Raw genomic sequence first — 13,861 nt, forward strand, 5'->3', positions numbered from 1 at the left:
TATATATATGTATATATATGAACTATATATGTATATATTAGTTTTAATCTGTTCCCTAAAGGTGATTAGTTAATAGTTGACACGCTCCAAGAATGGTTTGTTAACATTTGAAAGACTTACCTGGAGTCCACATCCAGAGTTGGTTTGGCAAGAGTTGCAAATATTCATATCTAAATCCACACCATAGTTGTCTCTGAGTGTCTCTAATGGTTAAGCGCTGAACTACTAATGGAAAAGTTGTCGGTTCGAACGCACTTCCTAAGAAAGGCTAGTGATCTACTTCTGAAGGGTCACAGCCTTGAAAACCCCATGGAGCACAGTTCTAGTCTGACACACATCATAGGTTCTTTAAGTAGCATAGAGCAGTTTCTCAACTTGAGGACTATTAACATTTGGACCAGATAATTCTTTGTTTGGGAAGGGGAGAATGTCCTGTGCATTGCAGGATGTTCAGCAGTGTCTCTGACCTCAACCCTACTGTATGTCAGTAGTATTTTCCCTCCACCCTAGTCGTGACAACTTAATATGTCTCTAGAAATTACAAATGTCCTCTGGTGTGGCGGGAGCAAAACTGCCCCTAGTTGAGAGCCACTGGCATAGAGAAGGTTAGAAATAAGTTTGTATTGGTGAAAAACAAGGTGATCAAGAAATGTGTATTGGCTAGAAATATACCTATATCTTTGCTTGAAGTGATAATGGGAATATGATGTGTCAAGACACCTATAAAGCTTGGAGGGATGGAGTGGGTCCAGGATCTATTCATTCCTGTGTTCTCTTAATGGGAGACTCAGCACTTGATCTCACCAGAAGGTTAGCGTTTCTACAAGTGAAGATTTAGTCACATTTTGCCTTTCAGATAACTTTTTCATTCATCCTAGTAATTGGAGATTGTCCTAGATTGAATTATGTCCCCCCAAAACTGTGTGTATCAATTTGGCTGGGCCATGATTCCTCCCACGGTGTGATTTTCCTATATGTTTTAATCCTGCCTCTATGATGTTAATGAGGGAGGATGGGTGGCAGTTGTGTTATTAAGGCAGGACTCAATCTACAAGATTGGATTGTGTCCTAAGGTGATCTCTTGATATATAAAAGACAGAAGTGAGCAGAGAGACAGGGGGACCTCATACCATCGAGAAAGCAGTGCCAGGAGCAGAGAGCATCCTTTGGACCCGAGGTCCCCGTGTGGAGAAGCTCCTAGTCTTGGGGAACATTCATGAGAGAGAAAGCCTTTCCCTGGAGCTGACATCCTGAATTTGGACTTTTAGTCTACTTGACCGCGAAGAAATAAATTTCTCTTTGTTAAAGTCATCCACTTGTGGTATTTCTGTTATAGCAGCACTGGATGCCTAAGACAGAGACCTCAAAGGATAGAGAGGTAGGACTCCAATGAGCTTCCAAGAATAGGCCTGCTTGCTAATAAATATTTGTATACATGCCAGTATTCTGAGACTTGTTTTAATTTTATTAAACTACCTGCTAGAGAGGGTATTGGAGATGGCATCTCTTCAGGAAGGAAGCTACTGGCATCTATCAAAGAGTTAGACCCTTGTGAACAGCCAATAGATAAAGTAGATAGATAAAATTATTTTGAAATCTGAATACCAGCAGCTTTCCATAAATAGAAAGTCAGCTTGGCATGTGAAAGTCATTTTTTTATGTTTGTTTATTTTTGTTATTTTTTAAAAAAATAGGTACAGTAACATATTTAATCTATGATAAAACAGAAAAAAGATGAAGGGCACGATTTTCCTTTGTTTTTCTTTAAGAAAACTTCTACCTAGAAAACAGAGATTCACAAGGAAAAAAATATATACTCTGATCATTTTTGACTGAGTTATTCTTAAGTGAACTTGTTTTCAGACTTGTCTTACTCCAATTCATGCTCTACGCAACTACCAGAATCATCTTTCTTAAATGAAAAGCTGTCAATTCTCTGAAAACCTTATAGTGGTCTCAAGAGACTTCAAAATAACTCCTAAGAGTGGCAAATGATGTGAATATATATGAGATATTTTAAATCATTTTGACTTCCCCAATATCTTTTGGTTTTATTATTCCTAATCTGTTTTCTTGGTCTGACTGACAATAACACCCTTAAAATATTTTGGGTTCCTCTTTCTGAGGCAGTTGGAAGATAAACAGAGCCCTGGTGGCATAGTGGTTAAGAGCTCGGCTTCTAACCAAAAGGTTGGCAGTTTGAATTCACCAACTGCTCCTTGGAAACCCTCTGGGGCAGTTCTACCCTGTCCTATAGGGTTGCCGTGAGTCGGAATTGACTCAACGGCAATAGGGTTTTTCTTTTTTTTTTGTGGGGGTGGGGGAGATAAGCAGGAAAACTCACATAATGTTTATGGCCAGTACTTTTTGGAATTAGAAAATTGAAATTTGAAAAAAAGGAAATATTGGCAGGTCTTCAAGAATTTGATTATTTAGGAAGGAAAGAAGATGCATCCAGGAAAGCAGTTTATGTAGCTACTTGGGGTCAAAATTATGTATAACAGGATTCCTCCTATGTTTTCTGGAAGAATGGAGAGCCCAGAATTTCAAACGAGTAAGCTCCACTGGTTGTCCTGGGATTCCTTTATTCATAAGGGCCATTCTTGGCTTCACTAAATAAAATGCTTGGAGCCTGGATAAGAATTCAACACAGAAATCAATGGGGTGAAAAGTGTGACAGGGCTAACGGCCTAGACAAAATTTAATAGATAATTTCTCCAGGTCTTTGTTGTCTTATGACCATCTTTAGTCCTAGGACACAGACTCACCAAAGTCTCCAGCCTCAAGCTATGATTTTTTTTTCCCTTCCTTCACATATGATCAGAACCTCAACAAAATTTCCACAGGCCTTTCCTCATTTAAGTGCGAGAAAAAGAATTACAGTTCTATAAGAATCTTCCCCAATATATAGCAAAAAAAAACAACAACAAAAAAAACACTCACCTATACCTCAGAATACAGAGCCAAGCCCTGACTCCATATCTACCTCTTCCAGAAACCAAGAGGGCCTTTTCTTTTTTTCTAGTGTCTTCATTTTCATTGCTCTGTAGTCCAATGAATAAAAAGGTTATAACAACAACCACAACTCTACGCTTCTCAGGGAATAGCAAAATGGGAGAAAGGGTTTCTTCTGACAGGTCCTTCCCCTATGCCTGAAGGAAATCAACTCGATGCCCCATGTGGCTAATGGGGGACAATTTGCAGCTAAGTTCCTGTTCATGAGGTTGCCACACCTATGGGAAGTCAAGTCTCTAGGTCAGGCCAGAAATCAGTCACAAAGAGAGATTTGGTTTTACTTTCTGCCCAAGGGTTGAAAGAACTGTTTATATAGAAGGTGCCTGCTGGTACAGGGGAAGTATATGGAAGCACTGTCTTGGTATCACGGTAACAAAATGTGGTTCAAAGGCAGGAGGATCTTCCCCACTCTTCACTGAAGCAACTTCAGAGTAGTTCACTGTTAATAGAGCACAGCTATGATGTATATTATTACAGAAGATTCTGTCAGTAGCTGCACAGTTGAACTTCTTCGGAAGCATTCAGGGAATTACAGGGCCATTAGCAGTAATGGCAGAAGTAAGGACTCCCATGAGATTTCACAGGCTTCAGTGGTCCCAGGGGCAAATGCCCCCAAGAGGCTGGAGTCCAGAGAGTATCTGAGGACAATCTTTTTTGCCACAGGAAAGCTGTATTGATGAATGCATATGAGTTAGCCCTGGAGGGACTTGTGATTTGAAAAGTCCCCCAAATAATGAGTGAGTAATATAATCAAAGAATACTTTCCTTTTTTAAAACTGAAATTGAGACATTCATGTTCATAAAGCCAGAGAAAAAAGAAATACACAGCACACAACATTGTTTTTCTTATCTACAAAAAGATTTATAAAAGAGGCACAAAGTGTTAAATATCTAATGGAGTAGAAAGTGTTAAATATCTAATGGAGTAGTAGCAGTGGAAATTAAAAGGAAAATAGGAATTGAAAACAGATTTGGAATTTAAAAAAAAGAAAAAACTGTGATGTGGATATATACTGTACAAAGAGGAGTCAGAAAAGAGGTGAGTCTCTACTGACCCCTAACGAGTATACAAAAAAAGTGATATTATCTAAAAACAGGCACTCTTTTTTTCTTTTTATTGTGCTTTAAGTGAAAGTTTACAGTTCAAGTTAGCTTCTCATATGGAATTTATACACACATCATTGTGACCCTAGTTACTCTCCCTGTACTGTGACAGCACATTCCTGCTTTCCACCCTGGATTTCTTGTGTAAATTCTTGTGTCCCTTTCTGCCTTCTCATCCTGCCTCTGGACAGGAGCTGCCCATTTAGTCTCATGTATCTACTTGAGCTAAGAAGCACATTCTTCACGAGTATCATTTTATGTTTTATAGTCCAGTCTAATCTTTTCCTGAAGAGCTGGCTTCGAGAATGGTTTTAGTTTTGGGCTAACAGAGAGTCCGGGGGCCATGTCTTCTGGGGTCCCTCCAGAAAAGACAGGCACTCTTTAAATGATGAATTAATACACTCACTCCTCACTTATCAATATAGTTAGGTTCCAAAAACCAGTTCATTAAAGGAAAATTTGTGTTATGAAAAAATGGAGGATGACCACATCAGATCACAAAATGGAGAATGATTACATCATTACATAACTGTCTAATTACATAATTGCTAAATCTCATCATTACAAAACTGCCAAATTACATCATTCATTACTACCAAAGCAACATAACTGCTGAATCGACTCAATGGCAATGGGTTTGGCTTGGTTTTGGTATGTAGTTGTAAAGAAGCCCTGGTGGCAGAACGGTTAATCGCTCAACTGCTAATGGAAAGGTCGATGGCTTGAACCCACCAGAGGCTCTGAGAGAGAAAAGACCTGGTGACCTTGTCCTGTAAAGATTACAGCCTAGGAAACCCTATGGGGCAGTTCTACTCTGTTGTTTTAAGTTTTGTTGCTTTGTTGTTTTAAGCTACTAAATTTGTGACAATTTTATACAGCAACAAATGTAATTACTGTCTAATTTTGTACTTTCAGTTTTTTCTACTTTATTTCTTTTGCTTTTGTTTTTCTTTCCTTTGTATTTATTTTGTTTACTGAAGGTTAGTTTTCCCCTCATCCCTCTACAAGTTTGAAAACTACATTGTATTTCTGTTTGTATGTGTGATTACCTGAGGAATTTTCATAGGCACATTAAACTTAAATTCTGAAGTTAATCTATATCTCTATCCTTCTTCTGAACAATGACTTTAGAAGACTGATTCTGAGCATCAATATATATGACATCACACCCCTTATTTTAACTCTGTCTTAAATTTTTTAAACTACAAATAGTATAATATTATTTTTTGTTGTTGCCATTGGTTTTTATTTATCCACAAAGCCCTCTCCACCTTGTTTTATTCATATCTCTTGCAACTGTCCATTTGTCTCCATCCCCATTACCATTGCCTTTATTCATTTATCTTTCATTTCCTGCATCAATTATTGCAACTATCTTCTCCCTGGTCTTTCTGCCTCCTGCAAAGCTTCTCTTCATTGTTGCCAGGGTGACCTTTTGACAATACAGATTTGACCTTTTCACTACCTTGCTAAAATTTTTTATAGCTTCTCTTTGTTTTCAGGATAAACTCAAGCTTCTTTAGTTAACATCATTCTCAATGGAGAGAGGCTGAAAGCATTCCCCTGAGAGTAGGAACAAGACAAGGATGCCCTTTATCATCACTCCTATTTAACACTGGGCTGGAAGTCCTAGCTACAGCAATAGGGCAAGAAAAAGAAATAAACGGCATCCAAATTGGAAAGAAAGAAGTAAAACTATCCCTATTCACAGATGTTATGATCCTATACATAGACAACTGCACAGATAACACAAGGAAACTACTGGAACTATACAAAGATTCAGCAGAGTAGCAGGCTAAGACCAACATACTTAAAACACCTATACTAAGAAAACTACAAAACAATATTGCCAGAAATCCAAAGAGACTTACATAAATGGAAAAATACACCACGCTCATGGATAGGAAGAATCAACATTGTGAAAAATGTCAATTGTACCCAAAGTGATCTACAGATGTAACACAATCCCTATTCAAATACCAACAGCATTCTTTAATGAGATCAAAAACTAATCACCAATTTTGTATGGAAAGAAAAGAGGCCCCAGATAAGCAAAACATTATTGAAGAAAAAGAATAAAGTAGGAGGCTTCACACTACCTGATCTCAGAACCTACTATGCAGCCATGGTAGTCAAAACAGCCTGGTACTGGCACAACGACAGACACATAGACCAATGGAACAAAATCAAGAACCCAGATATAAATCCATCCACCTATGGTCAGCTGATCTTTGACAAAGTACCAAAGTTCACTAAAAAGAGAAAAAAGTAGCCTTTTTAACAAATAGTGCTGGCAAAACTTGACGTCTATATGTAAAAAAATGAAACAGGAACCATACCTCACACCACACACAAAAAACAACTCAAAATGGATCAAAGACCTAAACACAAAAATTAAAAGGATAAAGATCATGGAAGAAAAAATAGGAGCAACACTAGCCAAAAAAAACCTATTGCCGTCAAGTTGATTCTGAGTCATAGTGACCGTATAGGACAGTGTAGAAATGCCCCATAAGGTTTCCAAGGAGCAGCTGATGGATTTGAACCCCTGACCTTTTGGTTAGCAGCTGAGTTCTTAACCACTGCCACCAGGTCTCCAGGGACAACACTAGGGGCCCTAATACATAGCATAAAGAAAATACAAACCATAACAAACAGTGCACAAATACCAGAAGAGAATCTAGATAAGTGAAAACTTCTAAAAATTAAACATTTTTGCTGATCAAAAGACTTCACCAAAAGAATAAAAAGAGAACCTACAGACTGGGAAAATATTTCTGGCTATGACATATCTGACAAGGGTCAAATCCCTAAAATTTATAGGTACTTCAACACCTCAATAACAAAAAGATAAATAATCAAATTAAAAAAAATGGGCAATGGATTTGAACAGACACTTCAACAAAGAAGACATTCAGACAGCTAATAGACACATGCGGAAGGGCTCCCGATCATTAGCCATTACAGAAGTGCAAATCAAAACTGAAATGCGATACCATCTCACCTCTACATTACTGGCACTAATAATAAAAAAAAAAAATACAAATGTTGGAGAGATTGTGGGGAGATTGGAACTCTTACGCACTGCTAGTGGGCATGTAAAATGGTACAACCCCTATGGAAAACAATATGGCTCCTCCTTAAAAAGCTAGAAATAGAAATACCATATGATTCAGCAGTCCCACTCCTATATGCAAACCAAAAACCCGCTGAGTCGATTCTGACTCATAGAAACCCTAGGAATATATCATAGAGAAGTAAGAGCCGTCACATGAATAGACATATACACACCCATGTTCATTGCAGCATTATTCACAATAGCTGAAAGATGGCAACAACCTAAGTGTGCATCAACGGATGAATGGATAAACAAATTATGGTACATGTCATGGTTTCAATTATGTCCCCCAAAAAATGTGTGTATCAATTTGGCTGGGCCATGATTCACAGAATTGTGTGGTTGGCCTCCATTTTGTGATTGTAATTTTATGTTAAAGAGGATTAGAGTTGGATTGTAACACCACCTTTACCCAGGTCACATCCAATGTAAAGGGAGTTTCCCTGAGGTGTGGCCTGAACTACCTTTTACCTCTCCAGAGATAAAAGGAAAGGGAAGCAAGCAGAGAATTGGGGGGATCTCATACCATCAAGAAAGCATGCCGGGAGCAGAGCGCGTCCTTTGGACTGGGGTCCCTGCGCAGAGAAGCTCCAAGTCTGGGGGAACACCGAACAGAAGAAGGCCAACAGAGAGAAAAAGCCTTCCCCTGGAGCTAACACCCTGAATTTGGACTTTTAGCCTACTTTGACTGTGAGGAAATAAACTTCTGTTTATTAAAACCATCCACTTGTGGTATTTCTGTTACAGCAGCACTAGATGATTAAGACAGTACATAAACACAATGGAATACTACACAATGATGTGGAACAATAATGAATCTGTAAAACATCTCACAACGTGGCTGAATCTTGAGGGCATTATGCTGACTGAAGTAAGTCAATCACAAAAAGACAAATATTGCATGAGACTACTGTTGTAAAAACCTGAGACAAGGTTTGCACATAGAAAAAAAAAAAACAATCGTGATGGTTATGAGGGAGGGGAGGGCTGAGGAGGGAAAATCACTAACTAGATAACAGACAAATGTTAACTTTGGTGAAGGGAAAGACAACACACAATATAGGTGAAGACAGCACAATCTGACCAAGGCAAAGTCCACATCCAGCACCTTGATGGACAGTTTCTGGGTCTGAGGGCTAGGGATCATGGTCTCTGGGGATATCCAGGTCAATTGGAATAACATAGCTCATAAATAAAATGTTCCACATCCCACTTTTGTGAGTAAAGACTGAGGTCTTAAAAGCTTGCAAGAAACCATCTAAGATACTTCTATTATGTTCAGAGCAAAGGAGAATGAAGAAAACCAAAGACACAAGGAAACGCTTAGTCCAACAGAGTAATGGACCACATGAACCACAGGTTCCACTAGCCTGATCCCAGAAAAACTAGATGGTGCCTTGCTACCACCACCAACCACTCAGACAGAGATCACAACAGAGGGTCCCAGACAGAGTGGAAACAAAATGTAGAACAAAATTCAAATTCACAAAAACAGACCAGACTTACTGGTCTGACAGAGACTGAGGGAACCCCAGAGACTATGTCCCTTGGACACCCTGCTAACTCAGAGCTGAAGCCACTTCCGAAGTCCACCTTTCAGTCAAAGATTAGACAGGCCTGTAAAACAAACAACACACGTGAGGAACGTGCTTCTTAGTTCAATCAAGTATATGAGATCAAATGGGCAACACCTTCCCAAAAGCAAAGAGAAGAAACAAAGGTACAGGAAAACTGGACGAATGGACATGGAGAGCTCAGTGTGGAAAGGGAAAGGGAAAGAGTGCTGACACATTAAGTGGAGTACAACCAATGTCACAAAACAATTTGTGTATAAATTTTTGAATGAGAAACTAACTTGCGCCGTAAACTTTCACCTAAAACACAACAAAATTTAAAAAACAAAAAACAAAACAATCTAAACTTCTTAACATAGCTTTCAAGGACCTTCATGATAAGTCCACTGCATACCCCTCAGCTTCTTCTCTTTTCTATTCTCTGCTTCTCTCCCTTTTCACCTTGTGTTTATATCATATCAAAATGCTTGCAGTTCTTTGAATATGCTATATCATCATCATGCTCTTTACTCTGTCTAGAATATCTTGTTTGCCTTCTTTATTTGGCTAATTTTACTTATTATTCAAGACTCAGCTCAAGTGTCACTTATTCCAGGAAATATCCACAGAGATCTTCCTGTTTCGTTATGCTCAGGGTTCTGTGTCTTTTCTATGTTCACTACATATCTCTCTTTTAGAATTTACCACATTTTTTTATAATTACGTGTAATTATCTGAAAATATTTTAATCACTTGTTAACTTAGTTGTCCTCTACATACTGCTCTATGTATACTTTTATCTTTATATCCTCCATGCTTGAAATTTCTGTGGACCAACATCACTAGTTTGCTGAATGAACCAATATATCAACCAGTCAATGGGTCCTGGATGCATTTCCATTGTGGATAATCCGCACTTAGCCCTTTCTATTCAATTACATGACCTTCCCTGGTTGCCAACTAAAGGCCAGGTACTATGCAAGGCATCGAAAATATAGTGGAGACCAAATATACCACATGGAGCTTACAATATTGCAAGAAATCAAGCAATAAGCCAGTGTTAAAGAAATAAAGCGGAAAGAAATTAAATCATATAGGGCTTATCTGAGCAGTTAATCTATATGCACACAGAGAGAACAATCTTATATCTAAAAAAATAAATAAACAAAAGGCTAATGTAGGCTAACCACAATGCAGCTTTTAAGAATAGAAGGAAATAGAATAGAAAATTAACCATTGGCTAAACTTAACGTGAAGAAGCCCTGGTAGTACAGTAGTTAAGCGGTTACCTGCTAAGCAAAAGGTCAGCGGTTCGAACCCACCAGCCACTTCATCGCAGAAAGATGTGGGAGTCTGCTTCCATAAAAATTACAGCCTTGAAACCCCTACAGGGCTGTAACAGAAATACTTACAAGTAGATGGCTTTAACAAAGAGAAATTTATTTTCTCACAGTCTAGCAAGATAGAAGTCCAAATTCAAGGCATCAGCTCCAGGGGAAGACTTTCTCTCTCTCTTGGCTCTGGAGGAAGGTCCTTCTCATCAATCCTCCCCTGGACAGAGAGCTTCTCCATGCAGGAAACCTGGGTCCAGAGGACAGGCTCTGCTCCCAGTGCTGCTTTCTGGGTGGTCCGAGGTCCCCCAGCTCTCTGCTCACTTCTCTTTCCTTTTATCTCTTGTGATGCAGGCCACAATCCGGGGAAACTCCCTTTACACTGGATCAGGGATGTGAGCTGAATAAGAGTGACACATCCCACCCTAATCCTCTTTAACATAACCCAATCTTGCCTCATTAACCCAGGAAGAGATTAGATTTTACAACACTTAGGAAAATTACATCAATTACAAAATGGAGGACAACCTCACAATACTGGGAATCATGGTCTAACCAAGTTAACACGTATTTTGGGGGAAACAATTCAACCCATAACATTCCACCCTTTGGCCCTCAAAAGTTCATGTCCTTGCCACATGTAAAACATATTCACTCCATCATATCATAGAAAAAGTCTTAAATCAACTCCAAGTCTAAAATCCAAAAAATTGCTCTTCATTTGTGAAATCTAGAATAGAGGTTATTTGCTTCCAAGGTACAATGGCAGAACAGACACAAGCTAGACATTTCCATTACAAACGGGAGAAATTAGAGGGAAAGAAGGCACAACAGGCACCAAGCAAGTTAACAGTACACATTACATTAGCCCTCAAGGCTTGAAAATAATTCTATGTTCTCTAAGACCATTCACACAATAGCCCTGCCCTCCAGACTCTAGTTATTGGTCACATCCTTTAGATTCTGAGTGGAGGTCCCACTAGCCCTGGGCTTCAGCTCTGCCCTCCGGGCCCACCAGAACAGCACCTCTGCTACATCAGTTTTAGATGCATCATTCTCCTAGTCAATCTGAGTGGCAACTCCACACTTAGAAACACCAGAGACCATGGCTCCACCTTTTTGAAACCCTAGACGTCTTGGCCATACCTTTTGAGACTGAGGCAGCTCAGCTTCCTGTGTTCCTTGTCTCTTCAACTTTTGCTTCCTACTTTCTTGGTCTCTTGGCCCCTTGTGCCTCTCCAGCCACATCTGCCCTGCTGGGGCAAGTGTTCCAAAGCTCTGCAGCTCTACCAATAAGTGCCTGGAGGCACCCAACTCCACCAGTAAACTTCAGCCAGAAGGCACTCAACTCTCTTGCTCTGTGGGTCGGCAAATCCAGCTCCACTGATAAGTACTCAGAAGCACCCCACTCCTCCAGGAAACCTCCTACGCACAGGCACTCAGCTCTCTCGTTCCGTGGGTCAGCTCCAGTGCTGTCTCGAACTGATCTCCTGGTTCTGCTGCTGCTAGTCTTCTGCTGCTGCAGGCCCTCTGCTGCTGCTTCTCACTATCTGCACCGTCTCTGGTGTTAACAGTTCTCCGCATTTCCTTCTAAGTCCTCTATCCACACGGTTTCAAAACCGTTTCCACATTTTAGGTATCTGTTAGAGCAGCACCCCATTCTCTCGGTACCAAATTCTGTCTTGGTTATCTAGTGCTCCTGTAACAGAAATACCACAAGAGGATGGCTTTAACAAAGAAAAATTTATTTTCTTATAGTCTAGTAGACTAGAAGTCCAAATTCAGGGCATCAGCTCCAGGGGAAGTCTTTCTCTCTCTGTTGGCTCTGGAGGAAGTTCTATCTCATCAATCTTCCCCTGGATGAGGAACTTCTCTGCACAGGGACCCTGAGTCCAAAGGACATACTCTGCTTCTGGCACTGCTTTCTTGGTGGTATGAGGTCCCCAAGTCTCTGTTTACTTCTCTTTCCTTTTATCTCTTGTAAGATAAAAGGTGATGCAGGCCACACCCCAGGGAAACTCCTCTTACATTGGATCAGGGATGTGACCTGAGTAAGGGTATTATATCCCACCATAATCCTCTTTAACATAACCCAATCTTGCCTCATTAACCACAGGCAGAGATTAGGGTTGACAACACATAGAAAAATTACATCAATCATGAAATGGAGGACAACCACACAATCCTGGGAATCATGGCCTAACCAAGTTGACATGTATTTTTGGGGGACACAATTCAATCCATAACAGGGGCAGTTCTACTCTGTCCTATAGCATTACTATGAGTTGGAATCAACTCAACAGCAATGGGTTTGGTTTTTGGTTAATCTTAACATAGTTGATTGAACCATGTCCCTCTTTCTGAGATCAGTTGCCTTGTAATGAAAACACACCAGACTTACACTGTGCTAGAAATTAAAACAGAGGTTTATGGAAGGATATAAAACAAAACATTTTGTGAAATGGGGAAACACAAGAGCACTCAAGTAGAGTTGCAGCTGTGTTCCAAATTGCAGGTAGGACAGTGAGGATTTTATTAGGTGAAACAAAGAGATGTGCTCACAGTCACACACACGGGAAATTACATAGCAAGGATTTACAAGAAGTTTGTCAAGCTACAAATTTACTTAATATTAATCTCTAACCTAACATAAATCTCTCATCTCCTGGAAAATGTTTCATCAAGACATTCTTCTTGACATCATCAGTAAGTCTGTTTGCTACATCCTGAGATTTGTTTGACAAAGCATTCTGTCAGGAATAGATTAAGTCAATACAGCTGCCTGCCTGCCTCTCCCCTTATCTTAAGATAACAAGCTTATGCTTTGCCTAAGTTTAAAAAGTTGGCAGAAGTGGTAAATGAAGTTTAATTTGGAGGAGTCAGGAAACCAGGAAATCCACCTTAACCTTATCAAGTCTATTTCCTAGGCTCTGGAGACAAGCTTAAGCAAGGTATTTGTCTTAGTCATCTAGTGCTGCTGTAACAGAAATACCACAAGTGGATGGTTTTAATAAACAGATGCTTATTTCCTCTCAGTAAAGTAGGCTAAAAGTCCAAATTCAGGGTGTCTGCTCCAGGGTAAGGCTTTCTCTCTCTCTTGGCTTTCTCTTCAGTGTTTCCCCGGACTAGGAGCTTCTCTGCACTGGGACCCTGGTCGAAAGGACGTGCTCTGCTCCTGGCACTGCTTTGTTGATGGTACGAGGTCCTCAACTCTCTGCTTGCTTCCCTTTCCTTTTATCTCTGGAGGGATAAAAGGTAGTACAGGCCACACCCCAGGGAAACTCCCTTTACATTGGATGTGACCTGAGTAAATGTGGTTTTACAATCCCAACCTAACCCTCTTTAACATAAAATTACAATCACAAAATGGAGGCCAACCACACAATTCTGGGGATCAGGCCCAGCCAAACTGATGCACATATTTTTTGGGGAACATGATTCAAACCATGACAGCATTCTTTTCATACCAAGCTGAGTAAACATTCTTAACAGATACCTTCAACAAATAATTCCTCATCCATGCCAGAAATCCTGACTCCTGCTTGCTTTGTGTTACAAGTAGTTAAATTTTTAAAAGAGACTGAATTGTCTCTTTAGAACAGTAGAAGTAAAGATTTCAGTTTAATTCAGAAGAGAGTTTTGAATTCAGGCCTGGAGTCACCCAATTCTGTTAAGGCAGCACCTCAGTGTTAAAGTTCAAATACACAACTGACATCTGGTTACTAGGTAGTCTCTGGCCT

The 13,861-nt window shown here is 39.8% G+C and overlaps 1 protein-coding gene across 1 annotated transcript in view; it reads right to left on the reverse strand.

Annotated features, from left to right (window-relative positions):
• LOC101347822 (olfactory receptor 6K3-like) overlaps window positions 1-8,384 on the reverse strand; it is an 18,739-nt gene extending 10,355 nt beyond the window's left edge. The window contains 1 exon segment of the mRNA XM_012559734.1: window positions 8,322-8,384. Within this exon segment, the coding sequence (XP_012415188.1) occupies window positions 8,322-8,384 (63 nt within the window).
• Window positions 8,385-13,861: the final 5,477 nt, after the last annotated feature.

Source organism: Trichechus manatus, unplaced genomic scaffold (genome assembly GCF_000243295.1).
Source record: "Trichechus manatus latirostris isolate Lorelei unplaced genomic scaffold, TriManLat1.0 scaffold00300, whole genome shotgun sequence".
In the NCBI taxonomy this organism is placed as follows: Eukaryota; Metazoa; Chordata; class Mammalia; order Sirenia; family Trichechidae; genus Trichechus; species Trichechus manatus.